Source organism: Macrotis lagotis, chromosome 5 (genome assembly GCF_037893015.1).
Source record: "Macrotis lagotis isolate mMagLag1 chromosome 5, bilby.v1.9.chrom.fasta, whole genome shotgun sequence".
NCBI classification, from domain to species: domain Eukaryota; kingdom Metazoa; phylum Chordata; class Mammalia; order Peramelemorphia; family Peramelidae; genus Macrotis; species Macrotis lagotis.
This window is the reverse complement of record NC_133662.1, coordinates 217,312,524-217,340,289: the sequence shown is the minus strand read 5'-3', so window position 1 is coordinate 217,340,289 and position 27,766 is coordinate 217,312,524. Positions and strand designations below refer to the sequence as shown.

Sequence of the window (27,766 nt, the reverse complement as noted above, 5' to 3'; positions counted from 1 at the left end):
TTCCAAATGGAAACCCCCAGAAATATTATAACCAAAATCCATAGCTTCTAGGTCAAGAAAGAAAGACTATAGGCTGTCAGAAAAAAAAGAATTTGAGAATCCACAATCAGACTCACAACATTTAGTAGTTATGGAGTGATTCTAAGAACTCAGAGAAATGTTATTAAAAAAAAATTCAAATTAAAGCATCTCTGAGATACTACCTCACACCTCTCAGACTGGCCAATATGACCAGAAAGGATAATGTTCAATCTTGAAAGGGTTCTGGGAAATCAGGGATACTAATACATTGTTGGTGGAGCTGTGAACCCATCCAACCTTTCTGGAGAGCAATTTGGGATTATGCCCAAAGGGCAACAAAAATGTGCATACCCTTTGATCCAACAATACCTCTACTGGGTCTATACCCTTGTTCAAAGACCACTGTTACCATCAAATTAAAAAAAGTTATCTTATTATGTAATTTTACTATCTCATACTTTACTTTTCTTCCTTAAAGATATGATTTCTCTGTCATCACATTCAGCTGAGATCAATGTATACCATGGAAACAATGTAAAGATTAACAGAATGCTTTCTGTGGGAGGTGGGGAGAAAAGCCAGAATGGGGGGAAAATTATAAAACTTAAAATAAATAAAAATCTTTCTTAAAAAATAAAAAGAATTCAGAGAAATGGATATTAAAAATGACAAAGAATCTAGACTTAAAACTACAATAACTTAACTAGCAAAAATGAATATAATCCTGGGGGGGGGTTGTAAATGAATCTTTTTGTAAATGAAAAACAGTATTGGAAAAGGTAATCAGCTTCGAGAAATTTAAAAACTTTGATTTACCAAGTGAGCTATCTTAATTCCAAAAGACAAATTTTCTCCAGGCAGAGTTGATAGACACAGTTGTGGATTGAGAATCATTCTCTTTGTCTCTGTTTCTCTGTCTCTGTCTCTGTCTCTGTCTCTGTCTCTCTCTCTCTCTCTCTCTCTCTCTCTCTCTCTCTCTCTCTCCTCTCTCTTTGTCTTTGTCTCTGACTCTCTGTCTCGGCTCTTGCTGTCTCTGTCCCTGTCTCTCCCTCCTGTCATGCCCCCCCCCCCCCCCAATCTATCTGTCTTTCCTTACTTTCCTTCCCTGCTAATGCTGGAATTCATTCCTTGAAATTTTTTTAACTACATTAGTCCAATGGGCATTTAAGAGAACAATATGGAAAGAATTTAGTGTTTAAGTCAGTCAAGTTAAGTGACTAAGGTGATCCTCAGCTATATCTAGACTTCTACCTTTTACATTAATAGTACATAAAACTACCATCTGACTTGAAACCTCTTGGTTTTAGAAACTAGGTTTTAAATCAAATTTTGAAAGAGTATATATACTACAGAACAGCTTTTTTAAAAAAGATTTTATTTGAGTTTTGAGTTTTACAATTTTTCTCCCAATCTTATTTGTCTCCCCCCCCGCCCCCCACAGAAAGCAATCTGTCTTTATTTTGTTTCCATGTTGTACATTGATCTAAATTGAGTGTGATGAGAGAGAAATCATATCCTTAAGGAAGAAACATAAATTATAAGAAATAACAAGATCAGACAATAAGATATCAGGTTTTTCCCCCTAAATTTAAGGTAATAGTCCTTGATCTTTGTTCAAACCCCACAGTTCTTTCTCTGGATACAGATGGTATTCTTCATTGCAGACAGCCCAAAATTGTCCCACTGATGGAATGAGTGAGCCCATCAAGGTTGATCATCACCCCCATATTGCTGTTAGGGTGTACAATGTTTTTCTGGTTCTGCTCATCTCACTCAGCATCAGTTCATGCAAATCCTTCCAGGCTTCCCTGAATTCCCATCCCTCCTGGTTTCTAATAGAACAATAGTGTTCCATGACATACATATACCACAGTTTGCTAAGCCATTCCCCAATTGAAGGACATTGACTTGATTTCCAATTCTTTGCCACCACAAACAGGGCTGCTATGAATATTTTTGTACAAGTAATGTTTTTACCCTTTGTCATCATCTCTTCAGGGTATAGACCCAGTAGTAGTATTGCTGGATCAAAGAGTATGCTCATTTTTGTTGCCCTTTGGGCATAGTTCCAAATTGCTCTACAGAAAGTTTGGATGAGTTCACAGCCCCACTAGCAGTGTAAATAGTGTCCCAGATTTCCCACAACCCTTCCAACAATGATCATTATCCTTTCTGGTCACATTGGCCAGTCTGAGAGCTGTGAGGTGGTACCTCAGAGAAGCTTTAATCTGCATTTCTCTAATAATTAATGATTTAGAGCAATTTTTCATATGACTGTGGATTGCTTTGGTGTCCTCATTGCATATCCTTTGACCATTTGTCAATTGGGGAATGTTTTTTTTTTTAAAAATATGAGTCCTTTGTCAGAATCATTTGTTGTAAAGATTGTTTCCCAATTTACTACATTTCTTTTGATCTTGGTTACAATGGTTTTATCTGTGCAAAAGCTTTTTAATTTAATGTAATCAAAATCATCTAGTTTGTTTTTGGTGATGTTCTCATCTCTTCCTTAGTCATAAACTGCTCCCCTTTCCATAGATGTGACAGACAAACTAATCCTTGATCTTCTAATTTGCTTATAGTATTTTTTTTTATGTCTAAATCTAGTATCCATTTGGATCTTATCTTGGTAAAGGGTGTGAGGTGTCGGTCTAATTTAAGTTTCTTTCATACTAACTTCCAGTTTTCCCAGCAGTTTTTATTAAAGAGAGTTTTTAATCCCAATAGCTGGACTCTTTGGGTTAAAATGATTCATTTAAATAAAAAATATAGCCACATTTTAGGAAAGGACATTGATTAGCAGGAGAGCATTTCAGAGATCAGTGGTTTGTAACATGCCATAGGAAGATGAGTTGTGGGAACTGGGGAGATTTGGCTTGAAGAAGAGAAAAGAGGGAACATATTATTGGCCATGTCCAAGTATTTGAAGACCCTTTTGTGAAAGTCAGATTTACATTTGTTCTCCTTGGCCTGAGAAGACAAGTAATAGGTAGAAATGGAAAAGAAGAAGATACATTGGCTCCATGTGAAGAAGAAGAAGAAGAAGAAGAAGAAGAAGAAGAAGAAGAAGAAGAAGAAGAAGAAGAAGAGAAAAGTCATTCAAAGGATGTGTTTGTGGAAGAGTAAGAGAAAAGGAGAAAACTTTCTGGAGTGTGGCATTTGAATTGGTCGTGGCATGATAGATGGGAATTTGTGGGAGGCAAGGTTGGTGTGGAAGATTTAGTATGGCTCAAGGTGAGAGGTGGGAAGATACAGATCAACTAGTATAGAATTTGTGGGGATGTTGGCATTGGAGGTCCATTAAGATTGGAAAGGTAGGGAAATTCAACTGCAAGAGACTAAGTGAGGAATTTGAAGAGCTATGAGTGTCAGATCTAATTAGGTTTTCAAGAAATTTGACCTTTAAGGAGAGATGATGGGATAATACCAGATAGGGTAAAAATATTGAAAAGCTTTTTTTAGATTTGAAAGTAATTTAAGTGCATATAAATGTGCAAGGGCCAATGGAGAGGGAGAAATTAGATCTAAATGAGTTATACCTCCTTTCTGTTTTGCTTCAAAATTTATAATGCTCCTTCCCTTAAACAGTTCTGTGAAGAGTATGATTAAAGTATTTATTTAGCTTATCACTTAAGTCCTGGGCCTCTGAAGTTTTTCATCTTTGTAATGAGAAGTTTGGAATAGTTGGCCTCTACCATTTTTTTTCAGCTTTAATCTGTTTTTTATGATCCATTTTATTGGTGAAGACATAGGATAAGAGAGATAAAGTGACTTTATTGTGGTCATGTAACTAGTAAGTATTGAAGCTTGTTCAAATTCAGTACCATATTATTACTAGAATAACCTCTTCTAGGTAATTCTCCCATTTTCCTGCTAACCTCATGAAACCCTGTTTTTCAGATGCCAAATAGCATTAACTGTTTTAGTGTAGCTGGTTTGGGAATCCAAGATCTGAGTTGAAATTCTGGATTTGTTGGAAAATCCAGCAAATTGCTTGGGCAAATCACTTAACCTGAGTATCAGTTAATTTTTTTCCCCCCACCTATAAAATAAGAGGTTTTGGGCTAGAGGGATTCTAGGGTCCCTTCCTCCCCCCATATTTAAAATATTTATTGACTCAGTTTCTCTTTAGAATTGTAAATTTCTTTTCTTTTTTTTTAAAAGAAAGATTTTATTTATTTTGAGTTTTACAATTTTTTCCCCTATTCTTGCTTCCCTCCCCCCACCCCCCACAGAAGGCAATCTGTTAGTGTTTACATTGGTTCCATTGTTACACATAGATCTCAGTTGAATGTGATGACAGAGAAATCATATCCTTAAGGAAGAAACAAAAAGTATGAGATAACAAGATCAGACAATAAGATATCAGGTTTTTTTTCTAAATTAAAGAGAATAGTTCTTGAACTTCAAACTTCACGGATCTTTCTGTGGATACAGATGGTATTCTTCATTGCAGACAGCCCAAAATTGTCCCACTGATGGAATGAGTGAGCCCATCAAGGTTGATCATCACCCCATATTGCTGTTAGGGTGTACAATGTTTTTCTGGTTCTGCTCATCTCACTCAGCATCAGTTCATGCAAATCCTTCCAGGCTTCCCTGAATTCCCATCCCTCCTGGTTTCTAATAGAACAATAGTGTTCCATGACATACATATACCACAGTTTAAGTCATTCCCCAATTGAAGGACATTCAGTTGCTTTCCGATTTTTTGCCACCACAAACAGGGCTGCTATGAATATTTTTGTACAAGTAATGTTTTTACCCTTTTTTTTATCATCTCTTCAGGGTATAGACCCAGTAGTGGTATTGCTGGGTCAGAGGGTATGCACATTTTTGTTGCCCTCTGGGCATAATTCCCAAATTGCTGTCCAGAAAGGCATTTGGAAAAAATGTCAGAATTGCATATCTATCGAGGTCCTTCCAAATGCTCAGGTAAACTGAACTTTCTACATTTCTCTGGAATCTTTTATGTATACAAGATTCAAACTTCTGATCTTTTCATCATAAAAGCTTGTTTTCTATTCCATTACAGATCCTTTTTTCTCCCTTTAGGATTTTCAACATTTAAATTACTCTAGGTTATAAGCTGAGCTCTTTTGCCTTTTGGAATAGTCTATTCTAAGGTTTCTACTTGTTTGTAATAAAATCTACTTAGTCCTGTGTGATTCTGACTATAGTTTCTTGTTATTTGAACAATTTCTGGGTGTTTGGAGTATTTTTTGACATGAGAGCTTTGGGTTTTAGCTATGAAGTTTCTGGGACTTTTCAGAATGTGACTGATGACTTCTCTTCCTTGCTTCACTTTGCCCTCTGCTTCTAATAGATTTGAGCAGTCTTCTATTTAGAAATAGAGATCGCATATTCAGGGGCGGCTAGGTGGCATAGTGGATAAAGCACTGGCCCTGGAGTCAGGAGTACCTGGGTTCAAATCGGGTCTCAGACACTTAATTACCTTGTTGTGTGGCCTTGGGCAAGCCACTTAACCCCGTTTGCCTTGCAAAAACCTAAAAAAAAGAAAGAAAGAAATAGAGTATTCAGACTTGTCCTTTTTTAAATAAATTTTATTCTTAAATTTTCTCTCCTTTATCAGTTTTCTAGATGAGTGCTTTTTAATGTTCATATATTTTCTTCTTTTCATCCCCCTCACCATATTGGCTCTTTCAAACCTTTTTCTTCCTCCTACTTCCCATGTCTTCCTCCCCTGTACTCTCTTAGCACAGATTTTTAACTTATACTTTACTGAAAAGATTGAGGCCTTTCTCAGAGCTTCCTCTTCTCCCCTCCTCATATCCCAATCAGATGCCTTCTGTCACTCCTTTGTCACCCATATCTCACTTGAAGAAGTGGGTTCTCCTTGCCAAGACAAATGAGTTACTGCACAAGTAACCCTATTCTCCAACAAACTTTTCCCTTTGTCATCTCTACTCTCAGTATCTTCACTTTTTTCCTATCTACTAGCTGCTTTTCCCTAGTGCCAAAAACTTGCCTCTGTCCTCTATCTTCCAGAAACCCTCAGTTGATCTATCTACTCCCACTAGCCATTGTCCATTTTTCTCTCATTTGTGACCATACTTGAGAAGATGGTCTGTGATAGATGTTTTCACTTCTTTTCATCTTACTGTCTTAAGTTTCTACAGTTTGGAATCCAACTTCATTATTCTACCCCAAACAGCAAACTATGGTGGTAGTCCTGGTTTGAGGTGATGAGATCAATGCATTGACATTAGGTGGCCCTCTTTCTTAGTGTTCCAATAGGTTTCTGGATTACTTTTTTTTTCTTTTTAGTTTTTGCAAAGCAGTGGGATTAAGTGACTTGCCCAAGGCCACACAGCTAGTTAATTCTTAAGTGTCTGAGGCCGGATTTGAACTCAGGTACTCCTGACTCCAGGACTAGTGCTCTATCCACTGTGCCACCTAGCCACCCCTGGTTTACTTTTTGTGTAGAAGACAACCCTAAATTTCTCATCAGATTTCTTGGTCCTTATCCAGTCTGAGTAGATATGTTTGAACTGACTGTGCTTCCCATTGAAGCAGTCACCTTCATCAGAAGTCCTGACATTCATTTCAATTCTAAATCTATGATCCTATGAAATGTATTTAAAATTGTCAGGTTTATTATTAGACCAACAGGATTTTTGCTTACATATCATATTTTTATTTTAACTAAAACAGCAGGTTTGATTTTTCTCATCTTCACCTAAATAGGAATATTGTGGGGGGAAAGTGCCATTATTCAAACATTAAAATCAGTTCATAATCCACAGGGCATCTGACTTCAAATTTCCAAACAGAAAGATCTTAAAGGTATTTAGCAAGTTAATGCAGAAGCTACTTGGGAACTCATTAGTGGTAGCTTATAGTCAATCCCTTTTGAGATTTTACAGGTTAAAGTATAACAACACTCACCAATTATTGATGGGTCCAGTGTGGTTATTTAGATAACAGTAACTGAAACCTACTCACTGCTACCTGTGAAACATTTAATTTTTGAATTGCAAATAGGTGATAGATCTTGCTTTTATTTAAGATCATAATTTTAAAATGTAAAATTATTATGAAGGATAGATTTTTAGTTTTCTCCAAATGGCATTTCATAGTCATTTAGCTTCTCTACGAATTTCAAGATTGGTAGCACATGCTTATTATAGCAGAATCAGGATTAGAACTTTTGAATCTGATCCTTAATATTGTGATCAAAACATTAATAATGGCTTTCACAACCCTTGGGTTTTGGTCTCCCAAGTATGATAAAATATTCAATTTCTTCTCTCTGGCAACACTTCTGCTTTGCTTTCTTTTAAAGATTCCTTTTTCCTTCACTTTTATTCTAGAACTCGAAGGGGCTAAAACAGTAGGATGGGGAGAGGTCTTAGATGTTAACTTGCGTTGAGTGATTGAGATTCTGTGAAGCTAGTGCAAAGGCCACTTGTTGAGACAACCAGCTGTGTCAGCTACTTTTGAAACTGGAACTGTCTAGTAAAATTCTCTTCTATTAGAATAGAACCTAATCAAAAACATGTAATTTCCAAGTGAACTTCAAACTCTGCACTGTAGTTACCCCATTATAGAAACAAAGTTTTTAAATTTACTGATTCTGGACTCTACCTTAATATTAAGTTCAGAAACAGGTCATCCTTATCTCTTTGGAAAAACCTCACATAAAGACCTTTGTGTAAGACTTGGGTGGAGGAGGGGAAAGCATAAAAAACATATGGAGACTGTTCCCAATGGTTTTGACTGTTTTGTAACTCCTTTCTGGGGAAAAAAAAAATACAGAGAAAATACTGGCCTTATAGTCAGTTATTTCTTCACAGGTAAGACTGGAGATTTGGAAGAAAACCTAATTCAGTTCTCTTATGTAGATGATAACTTTTTCATGTAGAGCCAGATAATTTCATTAAAAGAGGAAACAATTAAAAAAACATTTTTTGTTTATTTAAGACAATGGAGTTAAGTGAACTTATCTCCTGGGGCAGCTAGGTAGTGCAGTAGATAGAGGGCACTGGCTCTGGAGTCCAAAGGACCTGAGTTCAAATTCAGACTCAGGCACTTAACTAGCTGTGTGACCTTGGACAAGTCACTTAACCCCATTGCCTTGCATTGATATCGAATAAGTAGATTAGATAGAATTGTAATTTTTATTGGTTATGTCTACCCATGAACAATTATTTCTCCAATTATTTAAATCTAGCTTTATTTGTATATGGCGAGTTTTGTAATTGTTTTGTTCATGTGGTTTCTGGATTTGTCCTGTAGGTATGCTTCTAGTAATTTTATACTATCTACAATTATTTTAAATGGGCATCACTTACTATCTCAGGTTTGATGATTTTTATATCTTGCTACTTTGCTAAAATTTATTGTTTCAACTAACTTTTTAGTTTGAAGCTCTAGGATTTTTTAAGTACATCATCTCAGCTGCAAAAAGAAATAGTTTTCTCATTCCTCCCATTATTTTTTCTTCTGATTGCTATTGCTAGTATTTCTAATGCAGTATTGCATAATATTGGTGATAATGGGGCATCCTTACTCAACTCATGATCATAGTGGAAAGGTTTCTGCTTAATCCCCATCACTACTGATGCTTGCTGATACTTGTGTGTGTTATTACAAACTTATAAAATGGCACTTTGGGGTTAACGCCATGATAATGATATTTCTTATTCTCTGCCTTAAGAAATTTAAGTAAATGCAGCCAAATGTATTTGTGAGACTATGACAGAATTATGCTTGAATTCATGTTTAGTTTTTAAAAGGTTCCTTTCTCATTGTTAAGCACATGATTTCTTAACCATTTTTTCCTTTTGTTATGTTTTGAATTTATTTGATAAGTTGGAGGTTTTAAACCTAATTTTGTTATGTTTAGTTTTTTTTTATTTTTAGGTTTTTTGGCAAAGCAATGGGGTTAAGTGGCTTGCCCAAGGCCACACAGCTAGGTAATAAGTGTCTGAGGCCAGATTTGAACCCAGGTACTCCTGACTCCAGGGCCGGTGCTCTATCCACTGCGCCACCTGGCCTCCCCTAATTTTGTTATGTTTAAAGAAAGATTTTTTGAATATAGAAAAATACTTGTTGAAAAACTTTCTTAAATACTAAAAAGATGATTATTTAAATCAAATTTCATCAATCATAGTTTTCAGTTGAACTCAAGGTTTAATCATGTATTAGCTTTTTAAAACATTTTTGAAAAGGCGTTTAAAGTTTATTCCATGATGAATTTACCTTGTTAATCAGTTTACTTGATTGCTGATAAAAAATATTTTAAATTAACATCATAAGTTGAAGTAAGGCAGTGTGAAGAATCGAGGCATTTCCCAGGGTTTGAAGCCTCCTGGAGAATGGGAGAAAAAAGTCTGAAAATTTGGAAGTGGAAACCTGAGAGTCATCAAGGAGTGAAGATGACTGGCATGGGCTCTTTCTTAAAACGGAAATTCCAGGAAGAACAGCCTAATCCGAAGAAAGGGCTGGGGGGGGGGGGATAGCTACTGGGAAGCAGCTGGTGATTCGCTCTGGAACTGGGAGCCTTGGAGGAGGTCGAGCCCTGGAGCCCAGGGCTGGCCTGTATCTCCTGCTTCTCCTCTCCCCTTGCCACTTCTAGTCCAGGCTTCATGACCTAAGGTGTCATGACCTGGGCCAGTGTCTGGCCGCCCCATGAGAGCCCCTGGTTCCTCCAGGCCACTCTTTAAGCAGCAGTGGGTCACAGGCTTTGGAGCAGGGAATTGACTGAGGCTCTTCCAGTCATCTGTAAAATTCCCCATTACTTGTCAGATAAAATACAAAATCCATTTTGGTTTTGACAGAGATTCTTTATTTTCTGGTTCCAATTTAGTCTCTCCAGCTTTTTCTCGATTTATTCCTTTTCACGAATTTTCCATTTTAATAAAACAGACCCTCTCTGGTCCTACATACCCTGACTACAGCTTTTCTTTTGCCACACATATTATTACCCCAATGTCTCGAATATATTTCCTCCTTACCTCCATTTTCTTAGAAAGTAAAGTTGTGCCATTTTCTATTGGAGTGCTTTTCTGAAACATAAGCTACCCTCTCCCCATCCTAACCCCCTCAACCCCACTTTCCTTCTTTTTGTTTTTAAGGTTTTTGCAAGGCAATGGGGATAAGTGGCTTGCCCAAGGCCACACAGCTAGGTCATTATTAAGTGTCTGAGACCAGATTTGAACCCAGGTACTCCTGACTCCAGGGCCAGTGCACTACGCCGCCCCTATCCACTACGCCACCTAGCCGCCCCAACTTAATATGTTTTTAAAGCTGAATTCATTTCTGGACAAACTAGAATAACTATATTCCTTGATCCCCTTTCTTTTAGGTTTTTGGAGTGGGGTTAAGTGGCTTGCCCAAGGCCACACGCTAGGTAATTATGAAGTGTCTGAGACCGGATTTGAAGCCAGGTACTCCTGACTCCAGGGCTGGTGCTCTATCCACTGTGCCACCTAGTTGCCCCTTGATCCCCTTTCTTTACTATCTCTGTACATTTGGGTAAATCATTCTTGTTCCCTGAGGTGTGTGCACTGCTTTCACCTCTACCCAGAGCCGGCTTCTATGAGAAACCTTCCTCTAGCAATCCTCTGAGTTGTTCCTTTATCAAGGATCCTATTGTATTTTGTCTGCCCTCTTTGTACTTAATCCATTTACTATATCATACTTAGTTCTCCACATCTTATCTCCTCCTTTAAATTATAAGCTCCTTGAAGTCAAAGGTTTTTTTTTTTTCTCCTTTGGGATTCTTACAGTACATCGGATTTTTGAAGCCAAGGAATTCAGGAGGCAATGGTGCTGTATTATCTGAAACAGAATGGGTGATCGGAGACTTGAGTATTCCAGCTTTTTGGAATACCCTAATCAAGAGTTAATATTGTTGTTTACAGTTTACTGGTTTGTTTTATACTCTGTAGAGACAACTTTGTGTATTGTTTAGAGCTGGATACAAATGGGGCAGCATGGATTCTTCATTTTATACAGGGGTTAGGGTAGCTTAAAGAGGACACAATAACAGTATGTTATTGTGTTGGGGTCTAAAGCTCTGGATTGACCTGGTGGACTTGTCTTCGTTGCTTGTGACATTACATAACTACTTGGTTCTGTCAAATCGGCTTCTTTGGAATCTCACAATTGAATTGAAACATTTATGAAAGTTTGCCAAAAGAGGAACTGCTGACAGAGTTTAGCCTAACTTGAATAACTGCAGCCATACAGCCTTGGCCAAATCTCTTCCTAATAGGTTCAGTTCTGCTTGTTATTAAAATGCCCCTCCTTCCTATTCCTGAGATGTTAAGGATTGCTTAACCTTTTATTTCAGTGGAATGTTGGTTCTAGTTCCTGTGCTCCTGGGTTCAGAATTAATTTTGGTGGTGAAATTTAGAGGCTAGTTTCTAATTTAATGTTAAATATGCTTTCTTGCCAAATAATGTTTCTTATATTTCCCAAATTTATCTAGGGCTCAATGATTTTGAGCTAGACAAGACCTTAGAGTTTAACAAAGGTGAAAGTTTTCCCCATTTGTTTCCTCAAATAACTTTCTCTAGGGCTTGTTTCCTCCATGCCTCCAGAAAATTCATATTTCTGCATTAGGAATGAAATATAAATAAATCTATGATATGTGCTTCTAATATGTATGGTTGGGAGAAGCTTGAGTCTTTTAAAATTTAATTGCTTTGAGGGGCGGCTAGGTGGCCCAGTGGATCGTGCAACCGGCCCTGGAGTCAGGAGGACCTGAGTTCAAATCCGGCCTCAGACACTTAATAATTACCTAGCTGTGTGACCTTGGGCAAGCCACTTAACCCCATTTGCCTTGCAAAAGCATTTAAAAAAATAAAATAAAATTTAACTGCTTTGACTATAACAGTAAAATGGGGATTCATGTTGCTTCTGGAATAGGATAATCAGGAATGAGATTGTGGTGGTTACTAGCATAGAATAAAGCTTTTTTCAGAGAAGAATTTGGTATAGGAGCATCTGAGAAAAAAATTTAGACCCCCCCCCATATCTTTGGGACCTAGAAAAAAAAGCACTCAAAACAAAAATTGATTGAATGTTGATCTTCTGAATCAGTATGTAAGAGGAAGATTTCCAGAAGATCTTCCTTCTTGAGTGAAAACTCTGATATTGTTCCCTTACAAGCTCCAGCCTTGTACACAATAGTTAATTGCACTCTCAACTCTCCTTTTGAAACTTTTTAATATTGTGGGTTACTCAGTTCCTGGTTATATACACCACTAGTAATGGCTAAATTTTTTTTTTAGGTTGTTGTTTTTTTTTTTGCAAGGCAAATGGGGTTAAGTGGCTTGCCCAAGGCCACACAGGTCATTATTAAGTGTCTGAGGTCGGATTTGCACTCAGGTCCTCCTGATTCCAGGGCCGGTGCTCTATCCACTGCACCACCTAGCCACCCCACTGCTAAACTTTAATTACTGGAGCTAGTATATTGTAAGCTCTGAGAGGGCAGGGATAAATTAAACATTATAACTAGGTCACAAACTTAGCATACCTGTGCACATGGTGGGTGACATTTACATGTTCAAAAGAATGAGTGAGTGAAAGAACCAGCCTTCAAGGTATTTTATTATTGATCCTAGGAGAAAAATGTATTTTTGGTCATCTCTAGTCACCTCTGGTCTTTGACATCAGTCTTTGATGACTATGCCTGTGATTTTTAACAGTCATCAGGTACAAGGCTAACTTTCCAAGTGTGATGCTTATGTTAGCTCAGTGCTATCTCTGGTCACTATGGTCAAACTCCCATGAGTTTTTTGCCCCCAACTTGGAAGTAAGACTCTAGGAAGGACTCTTTAATTTCTCCCAAATGGGTAAAAGGACTCATAACTCCTTCACAGGAACTCTATATATTTCGTCACAAAGAGTGGAGCTGATGTCATTCTTTGTATTTGGGTCTCCAGTATTCTATTAGACTCTTAATAAATGCTTGTCGGGCAATTGGGTGACTCAGAGACCGTGGACAAAACTGGAAAATAAAGCCCTAAAACAGCCCTGTAGGCTGTACTGGAAAGTAAAGACTTTTCATCCAACTGCTAGATAGATCACTCCTCATTTACTTGTATCATCTGAACAATCTTTAGAAACAATATGGGTAGTTGGTAAAATGACTCTTCTGGTCCCTCGTGGCTTTAATCCCCCTAATGATAGACAGCTCCCTTAAAATTAAACTGTATGTTGTTGAGCAAATTTTCTTTATTTTCAAATCCAAGAACTCCTTATTTTGGGGAAACTTGAGAAATCAGAATTACTTATTTAGTTAACCTTCAAGTCTGGATATATACTTTATAAGCTAATCTCTGACCTGAGGATTCAAATGAAAAATAAAATCATTCCTGCCCTCCAAAGAGCTTACATTGTCCTTGGACAACAGCAGCATAGCTTGAATAAATATAAAATATCTAGAAAGAGATTTTTAAGAGATTGACAATGGTGGGAGAGCCAGAGGGTGACCAGAAAGGATCAGTGGCAGAAATATGCTGTACTGTGAAATCTGGGTCCCTCACAGATAAAGGGAACTTTGGGGACAGCCTATCTAAAGGGGAGATTTGGAATGTCCTGTTTGGAGAATCACTAATAAGCCATTGGATTGGAATGGAGGGGAATGACATAGGTGTTTATTGAAGAATGAAAAGACTTTATTAAATAGTGTTGGTTTATAATTTCTAAAGGAACATGGTAACCTTTTTCTTTTCAACCTGTTAAAAAGTTTTATGGGGGATATTTTGACTCTCTGAAATCTTTCATAATTTCAAGTGTAGGGGAGAGCTTACTTGATAAAAAAAAGTATTTTCATTTTGTGTTTGCAGATCTTTGGAACTGAACTGAATTTTGAAATCCATCTTCAATTAAAATGGCACCACCAGTTGGAGGTCCCCAGGGATATACCCCACCAGAAGGAGGCTGGGGGTGGGTTGTGGTTGTTGGATCTTTCATTTCTATTGGCTTCTCTTATGCATTTGCCAAATCAATTACTGTATTCTTCAAAGAGATTGAAGTCATCTTCAACGCCTCTGCTAGTCAAGTCTCATGGATATCTTCCATCATGTTGGCTGTTACCTATGGAGGAGGTGAGTCCCAGGCCACAGAAGACTTTCATTAACCTTTATTAGATTATAAAAGATTCCTGGTTAGATAGTAACATGTTTGAAACAATAGTCTTTATGTTATGATTGGTGCTTTATTGGCAATTATCATTTGCCTAAAGAACTGTATACTACTGGGGTAGCTAAATAGGTGGCACAGTAGATAGAGTACTAGCCCTGGAGTCAGGAAGACCTGAGTTCAGATCTGGCCTTGGGCAAGACCCTTAACCCCTTCAAAAGCAACCAAAAGAACTCTTTATGTTGTTGGTGCCTTGTAAAGTCTAATATAATGTACACTTTTATTATAGAAAGTAGAGGAAACCTAAGAAACTGCAAGTTGCTATTGGAAGAAGCTATAATTGTTTGGGGGTTCTTTTAGATTTTTTTCAAGGCAATCCGGTTAAGTGGCTTGCTCAAGGCCACAGGGCTAGGTAATTATTAAGTGTCTGAGGCCGGAGTTGAACTCAGGTACTCTGACTAGGGCCGGTGCTTTTTCCACTGAGCCACCTTAGCCGTCCCGGAAGAAGCTATATTTGGCTGGAGAACTAATTGAGCATCAGTACTCTGAAATTTCTTACCTTGTTTTCCTGAATCAGAAAATACCTACAGCTAGCTTCTAGCACCTGGGCTTTTACAAGATAAATTCCAAATATGAGTTGGGTTTTTTTTTTTTTTTTTTTTTTTTTGCTGATGTTCAAAGAGTTAAATTCAAAGTAACTTTTTCGGTTTCCGTGGAAAGTTTCAGGTAAAAAGTTTTCAAAAAAAATGTTTTACAATATAAAAATTTAATAACTTCCTTTTGTGTTTGTGGCCTCAAAAATATCAGAAACTGTTCAACAAGCTCTAAAGTATACTTTTTGTTCACTTATTCTCCTACCCTTTTTTGGAATTTATAAAAGAAGAACCTCTACATTCATTTTTTTGTAAGGTGGAGTAATTGACAAAGCCTCAATAAAAGTGGTGATTGTTTGTGCTGCCTCTGGGACATCCTGCAACATTCTTTTATGGTTTTTTCCGCTTTGTTTTTTTTAGGTTTTTTTTTTTATTTTGCAAGGCAAATGGGGTTAAGTGGCTTGCCCAAGGCCACACAGCTAGGTAATTATTAAGTGTCTGAGATCGGATTTGAACCCAGGTACTCCTGACTCCAGGGCCAGTGCTTTATCCACTGCACCACCTAGCCCACCCCTCTTTTATGTTGAAAAATCAAAACTGCCACAATACTTAACCTCTACAGCATTTAGTGTTGTAGCCAAGGCCTCCCCAAAGAGCTGCTGCAGACATTTAATAGATTTGACTTATGTTAGCTTGTTAATTTTTTTCATAGCAGTCTACTGTCTCACTTCCTATCTTTTATCTGGAATACAGCTAAACTTGAGCAAATTTCAGGAGTCTCCATGCCCCAAGTGTTAATAAGAGGACCAATAATAATAACAACAGTAATTCACATATTCTCTCTAGTTTTCAAAGCATTTTGACATACATAATTTCATAACCCTTACCTGGAGGCACTGAATCAATACATTATGTTTTCTAAGTCCTTGCCTTTCACTTGGGACCTTGGCACAGGACTGCTGAGTATGGTGCTCTCATCAGAGAGGGTGCTGCTCTCTTAAGAGCAAAACAGAATGGAAGCAGCACAAAGGAAACATGACATGTCCAAATTTAGAGACCCCACCCCAGGTGTGCACATGGACAGTTTGTGTCGGCCAGTGCTGGAGCATTCCAAGCTCGTATTGGTCTGGACAGCCACAGCTGGACGCATTGTGACTGTTCTTTAACATAGTGTGGTCGTTTTTGGTCTTCTTCAATAACCAAGGACAAGAATCAACCAACCATTAGCTTAGTGCTGTACATGTAAGTGGCTAGTGGAAGGATAAAAAGCAGAGATACGGTCTTTTTTCTTAATATGATGGCATAAAGATAAATACTAGATAAGTGTCAGTTCTATATATAAGTGCCCAGGTTATGTGGTTTGTTAATGACAGAGCCATTTAAACCCAGGATTTCTGCCTCTCTGATCCCAAATCCAAGACTTTTTATATGTGAGGAAACAGAGGCCTGCCATTTAGTGGCAGAACTCCAGCTAAAACCCAGATCTCTTGATTTCTGTGGCATGATGCTATTTCAAATTAAATCAGGGCAAGATCAATGGATTTGGAAAGAGTTATGGGAGCCCCAGATTCTGGAGTCTTGCCCTGTATATCCCAGTATTCCAACACTTTTCCAAAATATTTTCCCCCCAAATGCAAAAGTAGCTATTATTTTTTGGGAAGTGTATTGCTTAATTTTTGAAGTACAGTAATATGACCCCGAGGTAATCATTCCCATGTAGCTACCTGTATATGCCTAAAATACAACTGAGCTCATGTCTGGACTGGCAGAAAGCTTAAAATGCATTTGCATTTTGCATCAAAAGCAATTGATGTCAGTGGAGTAATTGCACATGAAACTTTCTCTGTGAAACAGTTCTTTCTTTGCATTTACCCTGTTAGTGAAGTGAAGTAACTGGCATATTTCTCCTGAATCAGTACTCTAAAGGTCTGGAAATTATAACCCTTTTTGATTTTTAAAAAGTGCTGTTTGATGACATCCTTCTCCTTAGCTAATGATCCTGATGAGCAGATTGTCCTAATGAGACTTGCTATTTTTTAAATGGTGCATCTTTTTTATAATTGTCACAACACTTTAGTGTGAATATTTCTATGCCACACTCTGAACATTTGATACACTTTGGGCTTTATGAAGAAGCCCTAATTGTTTTTCCTTTTTAGTGTTCTGAATAAGAAACTGATCCTGCCAGTACACTTTTGGAATTGGTATTGCTTCTTGGGAAGTGTCAAGAGAAGAGCATAGTCCATAGAATGACATTTTGAGGAGAGAGAACATTACTTTTCTAGTTAAAAAGGAGGAGAGAAAAGTAGTAATTAATCCTGTATGTCTCAATGCTTCTTCCCCTAGGTCCCATTAGCAGTATTCTGGTGAACAAGTATGGCAGCCGACCAGTAATGATGTTTGGTGGCTTCCTATCAGGATGTGGTTTGGTTGCTGCTTCATTCTGTAACACTGTGCAAGAGCTGTACTTTTGTATTGGAGTCATTGGCGGTAAGTGGAGGGGTTCTTCTGCATGTGTGGAATTCTTAGAATTGCTTGTTCTGCCAGCTATCTGCCAGCCTTTTTAAGAAGTGTCTTTTGACTTGTGATGAACGGGGCTCTATCTCCAGAGAAAGAACTGATTGAGTCTGAAAGCAGATACTTTTCTTTACTTTCTTTATTTTTGGGGGGGGGGATAGGGGGAGTAGTCTGTTTTCTTTCACAGCCTGACTTATGTGGAAATGTGTTTTCACAACTGCACATGCATAATAACCTATGTCAAATTGCTTGCTTTCTATAAATGAGGGGAGGGAGAGAGAATTTGGAACAAAATTGAAAAAAAGTGTTAGAAGTTGTTTTTACATGTAATTTAGAAAAAATAAAATATTAAATTATATTTTAAAAAGTAAGTGTTTTTTGACAGATACTAAGAAATCTTGATAGAAGTAGAGAAGTTGCTAAGTGCTCAAGGGCCACCCCACAAAAGTGGTATGCCCAGAGCATTAAAGGGAGAGGCGCCATCTGTCCTAAAAAGAACAAGCCCCACCAGGTTGACCCTTTTCATTCTGTGACTTTGTTAGCAGACTAGTAGAGCAAGGGAATGTTGTAGATGAGGACGTGAGCAAAACATTGTCTAAATCCCTTATAATGCTCTCTGGACAAGGTAGGGTCAAATGATAGGACTCACAAGTAGTTGAATAACTGATTCCAAAGAGCAGTCCTAACTGACCTCAACCTAGAGGGAGCTCAAATGGAGTGCCCCAGAGAACTTGCTGTAGCCTGTGAAATGACACTGGTCAACATTTTTACTAATATCATAGGTGAAGGAAACAATAATAACTTGATTAGTGTAATGTTTTAAATTTGTCGAACACTACATTCATTATATCATTTGTACTTAAGCAGCCCTTTGAGGTTAGTACCCTACAGATATTAATTATCCCCACTTTAGAGCCTATAGACTTAGAGTTTATAAGTAAGCCTGAATTAATGCTTATTAATTGATTAATAAAGTAAGTTTGGATATACTGTGTTGCCAGTTTATTGCCAGGAAATCACATCCAAGTGCTTTGCCCAGTCCTACTGGGGGGCTGAGGAGCCTTGCTGCTGCTAAGAGAGGGGGGAAAAATGGCCCTCGAGGGCCAAAGAGTCCACAACATCCAGACCATTCCCACCAAATCAAGGGGGAACTGTTCTGGTAAAGACAGTGAGTAGGAGGTCCCCCTCGCTATAAGAAGCATCATTGTGCTTTGTCAGATGACTCTTCCATGATGAAAGGAGGAACTTCAGATCAGAACTTCTGTATAACATGATCAGATATTAATTCTTGGGAGTTAAGCAGCCGCAGGTGGAAAAAGTGCAATAGATTTGAGGGAGCATTATCCATGATTATTTTTAATCCAATTATATTACATCTCCCTTAAATATATTTTGAAATTAATTGGTTTTTCCCCCCCCTCAGGTCTTGGACTCTCCTTCAACTTAAATCCTGCCTTAACTATGATCGGCAGATATTTCTACAAAAAGCGTCCATTGGCAAACGGCTTGGCTATGGCAGGGAGCCCTGTTTTCCTCTCTACCCTGGCCCCTATCAATCAGATTTTCTTTGATATCTTTGGCTGGAGGGGCAGCTTCTTAATTCTTGGAGGTTTGCTACTCAACTGCTGTGTGGCTGGCTCTCTTATGCGACCAATAGGACCCAAACCAAATCAAAAAGAAACATCTAAAGAAGCCCTCCAGGAAACAGGGAAGTTGAACTCCTCCCAGAAAGGTTCTGGGGATGCCAGTAGAGATCTTATTTCTGGAAACAGTAAGCAGGGGAAGCGTTCTGTCCTCCAAACAATTAATAAGTTCCTGGATTTTTCCCTGTTCAAGCATAGAGGCTTTTTACTGTACCTCTCTGGCAATGTGCTCATGTTTTTTGGATTATTTACTCCCTTAGTTTTTCTTAGTAATTATGCCAAAAGTCAGAGTATACCGAAAGAGTCTGCTGCCTTTCTGCTCTCCATTTTAGCTTTTGTTGACATGGTAGCCAGACCCTCCATGGGCCTTGTAGCCAACACAAAGTGGGTGAGACCTCGAATACAGTATTATTTTGCTCTCTCAGTGATTAGTAATGGTATATGCCACCTGTTGGTTCCCCTAAACACCACTTACTTTGGTTTTGCTATCTACGCGGCATTCTTCGGATTTGCATTTGGCTGGCTCAGCTCAGTATTGTTTGAAACACTAATGGACCTTGTTGGAACCCAGAGATTCTCCAGTGCTGTGGGCTTGTTGACGATCATGGAGTGCTGTCCTGTCCTCCTGGGGCCACCACTTTTAGGTAGAGTATGTCTTTTTAAATACACTTTGCATAAGGATGCTTGGGAAACCTGTATACCTTCTATAAATATAGCACTAATCGAAGCAGGGAATAGATGGAGAATTGTTCTAACTCTACTTTAAGATTTACATAGAATTTCCCCTAAATCAGGAAGTGAATTTATTAACTCCATAGTAATCTTCTGGGATAATTTGAATTACTTTGCTTGACAACAGAATTGAGGATTCAAAAATATCTTAATAGGCTAGAACCTTAGCTAAATCTAATGAAATAAAATTCAAAATGGATAAAAGTAAAGGGATATATGTCCTTGAATAACCCATACCCCCCCAAAAAAAGAAAAGAAACAACTTTACAAGTACAGAATGAGGGTCCAAACAAGACCTAGGCATGTTAGTGGCCCACAAGCTTATTATGAGTTAACAGTAAGTCAAAGAATTCAGCAAACTTAAAGAGACTTGGAGGCTTCCTGGAACAAGGGGTGCTAATCCCCCCTGGTCAGACTGCATCTGGAACGCGGGGTGCAATTCTGAATGGCAGAGTTTCAAGAGAGACAACAGTAATCTGAAGAGCGGTCAAGGGACAGGCGGGGAGGATTATCCTGGGAGGATCAGCCAAAGGAGATAGAAGAGGGGAGCTTGTGGAGCAGAAGACTCGGGCTATCTGATGGGGTCTTCAATTATCTGGAGAGCCATCGTGTAGAAGAAGCACTGGATCAAGCATTTATTATTGCCTAGCTAGTGTGTCCCAGGTCCTGTTATATGATGATGGGGATACAGAGACAAAAAGAAATGATTCCTGCCCTGAAGGAGTTTATATTTTACCAAGAGGGAGATAGCACATATATAAGAATTTGTAAATCATGTATAAAATAAATAGAGTAATTTGGGGTGTGGAAAAGGTTGGAAAGGATTAGACTTTATTCTATGTCCTTAGAGGGAAGAATTAGGAATATTGGGAAATATTGAGATTTGATACCAGGAAAAACTGACTAACAATTAAACCTGTCCGAAAGTAGGATGGGCTCCTTCAAAGGTGGTAGGTTCTCACAAAATTACTTCAGATGGAGGCTGGATATTATAGTACGGAATCCTTTAGGTGTGGGTTGGATGGATGGATGTCCCTTGAGATCTTTTCCAACTCTTAAATTCTGAGATTTTAAATTCTGAGATTTCGGAAAAATGTATAATGAAAGGAAGAACAGAAAGGAAGACCTCTTTCTGAAAATATTTCATGCCTATAGGGCTCTTTATTAGTTGTACAGGATAAAACTCATGGATTTGCCTTGACTTCTTTTCTGTGAGAAGATGGATAAGTAGTAAAGGAGGAAATAATATTAGACTAATAAATTGTCTTATGTAGGCAAAATTGAATGCTCAAGACTATTTGGAGGTGTAAAGAAAGGGAGTCTAATTTTGGCTTTTGTTATTTTACCAACTAGAAGAATTCTCTTTGGGCATTTCTCTCGTTATTGAGCTAGATGACCTCTTTAGTTTTCTTCCATATCTTTCTTTCTAAAGTTTCTAGGAATAAAAAACTTCTAGGGGGGTTGGCTAGGTGGCGCAGTGGATAAAGCACCGGCCCTGGAGTCAGGAGTACCTGGGTTCAAATCCGGTCTCAGACACTAAAATAATTACCTAGCTGTGTGGCCTTGGGCAAGCCACTTAACCCCGTTTGCCTAGCAAAAACCTTAAAAAAAAAAAACTTCTACAATCTACCTCAGCCCAGCAGGGGCTCATGTGATCCTCAGGGCTCCCTCACTGCTTCTAGTCTGAAGATTGTAGCTTGTGACTTTGCAATATATGTAAAAACCAGAATTTGGTGGTGGCATCTTGGAGGCCGATGAGATCTCATCTTGCTAAGATGAAACATCTCTTCTTTTTTAACTTATTTTAGGTCGTCTCAATGATATATATGGAAACTACAAATATACATACTGGGCCTGCGGTGCCATCCTGATCGTGTCGGGCATCTACCTCTTTATTGGTATGGGCATCAATTATCGCCTTTTGGCAAAAGAACAGGAAGCAGAGGAGGAACTAAAAAAGGAAGAAAGAGAAGAAGAAACCAACATAGATAATATTGAGACGGAAAAAGAAACCAATAAGACTGAGGAGTCTGCCCAGCAAGAACTCCAAGAAGACCCCAAAGAAGAAGAAAATCCTATTTAAGACTGAGGCTTTGAGAGGTGGGGAGATAGAAAGGAGAGCTGAAAAGGGTCTCCTGGCTGACTGGTACCAGTGGTGCTTAATGCAGAAAAGGGTATTTCTGTGCAAAATTGTACCAGGTGTTCATGAAATTTTTCATTTTTGAGTTTTTCCCTTTTATATGTAATATCATTACAAATTAAATCTGCCATGTTTTGAAGGGGAATAAGGATGAGGGAAGGAACTCATTTTTATATATTCGATTTTAATAGTGACTTGAAAATACTTATGTGCCTTAACTGTTTGTCTCTAGACCTCCTCATAAAGCCTTAACTTTATAAATAATTTTATTTTGTCTTTAAAATTTTCTTGCTTTTTAAAAATCAGGCAGTAATCATACCTGGAAGAAAAATATACCAAATCCCATGTGATGGTTAAGACAACCATCTGAGGGTTGATCTAGTCTGAAACTACCCCTACTTCATGGTACTGTTGTCCTGTCCTTCCAGGCCTATTATCCCAGGGAGCTGTGTTGAAAAAACTGACTAGAGCTTTGAACTTATCTTTTACTGTTAAAAGTTTTCCTTGTATAATTTTTTGCCTCTCATTCATTTTCTAAGTGTATCTCTATGTCAGTCCAAAGATAGTTCCAAAAAAAAATTTTTCTTCCTTTTACATGTCTTCTACTCAGTACCCCTCATTTATTTCAATTACTATTTTTCCCTGGGATGGTAATCAGAAGTTGAAGATGCTCTTGGGAACTTTTTAAAAACACTAATTATTAAAATTCACTCCACTGTTTTTTGGAAGTGTAAAGTGGAGACTTTTAATTTTTTTTTTTTTTTTAGGCTTTTTGCAAGGCAAACGGGGTTAAGTGGCTTGCCCAAGTCCACACAGCTAGGTTATTATTAAGTGTCTGAGACCGGATTTGAACCCAGGTACTCCTGACTCCAGGTCCGGTGCTTTATCCACTACGCCACCTAGCCACCCGGGGACTTTTAATTCTTTTTTATGTACTTTAACTCCACTCTTGAAATATTTTGTATTATTTCCTTTTTTAATGTTTGAAAGTAGAATATTTTTTGTTTTACTTTTAAACAAGTCTTTGGGCTGCCTTAGTAGAAATCCTGAATTCCATTAAATGTAGAATAGCATTTGAAGGAATGATAAGCTCAGGTTTTTTGGTTTTTGTCCCCCCGCCCCCAAAAAAAGTCAGTTAAACTTAGTGAGACCATTGGAAGCATTTTTCTCTGACAAACTTACTTTTTCTCTATTCTCACTGGTCGCCTTTTGCTCTTCTCAGAACTTTAAACGTGTGTCAGGTTTTATTTTGTTTAAAAGTTTTTCCATGTTTGCATACTGAACCAGGCCAGAGGAATTTGGCCATGCAGACTATTCCGGAGAAGATGGGAGGGAAATTGTTGCTTTACTTAATACTCTGTTGAAGACTTTTCACTGTCTTTCTCAGTAAACCTTAAAGTGAATTAAAATAATTAATTAGGAAACAATTCAATTTATTCTCTTCCCAACAGCAATCTGAAGAGTTTGTGAGCCTATTTATTCACTTCAAGTTAGAGAATTGGAGTCTAGGGAGATAAGAGATGGGGGAGGGAAGAGTAGGGAAAAGAGTATTCCCTAATATCTTCTATACATGGTGGAAGGGACTGATTAAAGAGGCAATCAGTAAATAGAATTAATATAGAGTAAGTGACATAGTGAAAGTATTGATCCAAAACCTTGTAAAAGCCTAAGTTTTCCAAATACTTAAAAAAAAACTCATTCACCAAACTCTAATTTGTTGGAGGAACCTAAGTCTTCATTTTTTGTAGCCAAGTTCTAGAGTGTCACATATCAATATTAAACCAAATAAGCCAGCTTTTATGTGCCTTGGAGGTTTGTTTCCATGGTGGGTGGGTCCTTCATTTTGTTCATTCTCTGTTTTCCTTATGTTAAGCTTAGTAGACAAACAAGAGACACTTTTAAATAGCTTTTTCTCTTAGTTTAGTAGGGTTCAGATCACTTGGCCTTCAGAGAAAGATGGAGAACTCACTTTTCAAGTAAAATGTTCTTGTATGGTTACCTTTCACTCCATCTCCCTATACCCACAAAATGTGCTTAGAAACAAAATGTAACCAACTGAAAGGCTTATGGAATCAAGAGGTTGGGGGGGGGGACTGTAAGGAAAGAGACACTTAATATATTCTGCAAGCAGAAGTGTAGTGTAGCCAGATAAAAAAAATCTTGTCAAATACTCTCATTTTAGAAGCACAGAAACTGAAGTCCCCCAAAGTTACGTGACTTGTCCATCATCTGGCAGCTAGTCGGTAAGTGTGTTGCAACCAGAACCAGGTCTCCTAGCTCTCTCAATACAGTATTCCTGCCACTGTCCTGCATCTGCTATTCCTTCCAGTGACCAGTGATCACATTGTTGTAAATCATACAGTCAGCTGATGCTTTCTTGTCTCCTTATGGAGACTTTTGAAAGTAGGCAGTGTAAGAAATGTCATCATTGCATTTCACAGACTAGTGCTTTAAGAGTCCAGGTATGTAATCAGTTTCCATTTGTTTGTCTGCTTTATCCTCCCCCCCCCCCCCCATTCCTCATATTTCTTCATAAACCATAGACAAAATTCCAGGAGCCTCTTTTTGGCAGTGCTTCATCTCTATCCCTGTGGTGGGGATTTAGTTACCAATCATGCCTGTTGAATGCCAGTAAAGTTTGTAAACTTAAAAAAGTAAAGTTGAAATTAGTCAAGGGTTGAATCAGTCACTCACGGCAAAATTATTTAAGGATTTTGGGAACAGAAAAGAACAAAGCAGAGGAAGAACTAAAAAAGGAAGAAAGGGAAGAAGAAACTAACATAGATAATATTGAGAGGGGGAAAAAGAAACCAATAAGACTGAGGAGGCTGCCCAGCAAGAACTCCAAGAAGACCCCAAAGAAGAAGAAAATCCTATTTAAGACTGAGGCTTTGAGAGGTGGGGAGAAAGAAAGGAGAGCTGAAAAGGGTCTCCTGGCTGACTGGTACCAGTGGTGCTTAATGTAGAAAAGGGTACTTCTGTGCAAAATTGTACCAGGTGTTCATGAAATTTTTCATCATTTTATTTTACTGAATGACTGTTGAACTTTATAAAAATAAAGTCATTTTCTCTATTTCAACTTAAAATAACCAGAAAAACTCCAAAAGTTTTAAACTCTGTTGATAAACTTTCTTTAAATTCAGTATGAAAAATGATCTAAGTTGTTAGGTTGTACCAAAAATTCTTTAGAAAAAGATAAGCTTGGGGAGCAGCTAGGTAGGTAGTACAGTAGATAGAGCACTGGCCCTGTAGTTAAGAGAAAAAGATAATATTTTTTAAAATTATGAAAAATCCAGAGATATTCTTATATTAATTTGACCATTCCTGAAAATTTTAAGCTTGACCCAGAGACAGTATTAAATGATGTAATGTGAATAATTCTCTGTTTGGTCTTAATGGCTGACTGGTTTACTAGTCATATGTGTACTGTATTTATATTATATGTATATTTTTATCATTATTGTCTTCCTAAATTTTACAAAAGGAAAAGGACAATGTGGGTTGGCGTGTTTGCTTTCTAAAGCCATTTATGTTTTGTATAAAGCAGTGTTTTATTGTGTTGAATTTTGAACTTGTAAACTAGGAATTGATTTTGTTTCAGTTTCAAGTATTTAGTTTTTTCTCCCTTAGTAAGTGGTTCACACAATACAATAAACTTAGCAGTAATTAGTACTTGTGTTGTATCTTTTTTTTTCCTTTTTAAAGGTAATTTGAAGAGGAAGAAGAAAGGTAAATACTAAGTTGATGCCTTCATAATGAGGCATTTTTACTACTAAGGTAAACTTGTTTGAAAATCATGTGCATAAAGGATTTACTTTTATAGTAGCTGAGATACACGTTGTTGCAAGCCAAACTTACCTGTTATGCTCTAGTTGGGGCATCAGAAGTTTGACTTTTGTAATAATGGCCCAAACAAGAGGTCACGTGACCACTGTGATAAACTGAGTCACAGACCATAGGATCTTAATTGACTTTTTGCTATGGATAGATTATAAAGTTAGAACTTAACAGGGTCATGGATTAGACCTTGAAGGGACCTTAGAGATAACCCTGCCTCATTTTACAAATGGGAAATTGATGCCAGTAAAGTTTGCATGACTTACCCAAGGTCACAGAGATAATAAGTAGTGGAACCTGGAATTTGAACCCAGGTACACTTTGCACAGTACTATGTAGCCTCCAAGAAGTTAAGGACCTCACCTGGAAAAGTTGTTCAGGGAATTTTATAGCTTCTTTTAAAAAAAAAAACCAATAAACAAAAAATAGATGTGGTTCCCTACCCTGCTTTCTGTATCTAACAAAGCCTTCTGAATATAGACTTTAATAGATGTTTATTTAATTTCACAAGAGATCCATTCATATAACAAGTATGTATTAAATACAGGCCATTCCTTAGCCTCACGGATCTCTCATTCTGGGGCAGCTAAGGTGGCGCAGTGGATAGAGCACCAGCCCTGGAGTTCAGGTGTATACCTGAGTTCAAAGCTGGCCTCAGACACTTAATAATTACCTAACTGTGTGGCCTTGGGCAAGCCACTTAACTTCATTGCCTTGCAAAAACTACAAAAAAAAAAATTTCATTCTATGGGATGGAAGAAGAGGAAATCACAATAATGAGGAGAATTGAAATAGGCCTAAACATAGAAGATGACAAATGTTTGTGCCAAGCCTTGAAGGAAGCTGGAGGTTGTCAGAGGCAGAGGGGAGCAGAGAGTTCATTCCAGACATGACATGCTCTGTTATGTAAGGAAGAACAAGTGAATCTTACTATAAAGAGAGTCAAGTTCCTGAATCCTGGAAAGTCAGCCTTGTGCCAGGAGACCTGGAGCCTCCTCAGCAGAGGAGTGACATGGTGAGACCTATGGCTTATTGTTGGGAGACTTGGGGGGGAGGGAAGCCATAGAGGAAGAGCCTGCTATAGGACCCCCATGTCTGCCCCCTTTGGCCTCAGGACCCCATATGCCAGGGTGTTGTCATGTCAGGTAATTCCCTCAGTGGTAACTGTTTTGGGTTGATTTATCTATATGTACTTATTACCAAAATCCTGCTTTTATGAGTTCTCTAACATAATTGTAGTTGGTTACCATGGAGCAGTATAACTAAATAGCTTCCTAGTGGGCTAACCTGTGTTTTTAAAATAAAACATTAAATATTAAGTGCCTACTCTGTTTAAGGTACTGTAAAGGTCTTAGGAGTACAAAGACAAAAATAGTTCCTGTACATTAACAGTGGAGGAAAGAATATGCTACGTGTACATAGGTGGCATTTCAAAGAGGGAAAAAATGCTAGACAACTATGGGAAGAGAACAGGTTTGATAACTGAGCTGATTCCTTAAGAAGTGGGGAAAGGATGGGGGCAGCTAGGTGGCGCAGGGGATAGAGCACTGGCCCTGGAGTCAGGAGGGTCTGAGTTCAAATGTGACCTCAAACACATAATAATTGCCTTAAATTAAAAAAAGGTGGGGGAAGGATTTTGAGAGGTAAGGGGAAGGAGTGCATCCAAATACTGGGAATAACTTACAAAGGCCAGGGCATGAGTGGTATATCATGCTCAAGGGTCACTTAGTTGGACTAGAATAGAGTGAAGGGAAGTGAGGTAGGTCAGAACTAGATAGGGAGAACTTGAAATTTTAAGAGAAGTAGTTAGCATTTTAGCCTAAAGGCAACAGGGGGACCACTGAGGATGTTTGAGCCAGTGATATGGTCAGATGTGTACTGTGGGAAGATTATTTTGTCATACATGGTGGGTGGATGGAGGCTGAATTAGAGGCAGGGATAGACAAAGCAGAGAACCCAAGTAGTAGATTATTACAGATGTGACCAAATGGAGGCTTAGACATTTTCTCTGATCCTCATGACTGTCAAACTTGTCCAAAATAGGAATTATGTGTAAGAGACAAAGCAAATGCAACTGACTTCACTCGAACAGGAACTCAAATTAAGTAAAAACCAGATTGACTTGCAATCAAGAATAATTATCCCTCATTGCTCACGCTCACTCC

The 27,766-nt window shown here is 38.1% G+C and overlaps 1 protein-coding gene across 4 annotated transcripts in view; it reads left to right on the top strand.

The window, feature by feature from the left end:
* Positions 1–25,436, top strand: part of SLC16A1 (solute carrier family 16 member 1) — a 34,683-nt gene extending 9,247 nt beyond the window's left edge. For all 4 annotated transcript variants that reach the window (XM_074188458.1, XM_074188461.1, XM_074188460.1 and 1 more), the window contains exons 2-5: positions 13,845–14,105; positions 17,079–17,222; positions 18,673–19,536; positions 21,433–25,436. In XM_074188458.1, coding sequence (XP_074044559.1) covers positions 13,889–14,105; positions 17,079–17,222; positions 18,673–19,536; positions 21,433–21,707 — 1,500 coding nt within the window. In that variant the 5' untranslated portion in view covers positions 13,845–13,888 and the 3' untranslated portion in view covers positions 21,708–25,436. The remainder of the gene's footprint in view (positions 1–13,844; positions 14,106–17,078; positions 17,223–18,672; positions 19,537–21,432) is intronic.
* The last annotated feature ends 2,330 nt before the right edge of the window (positions 25,437–27,766 follow it).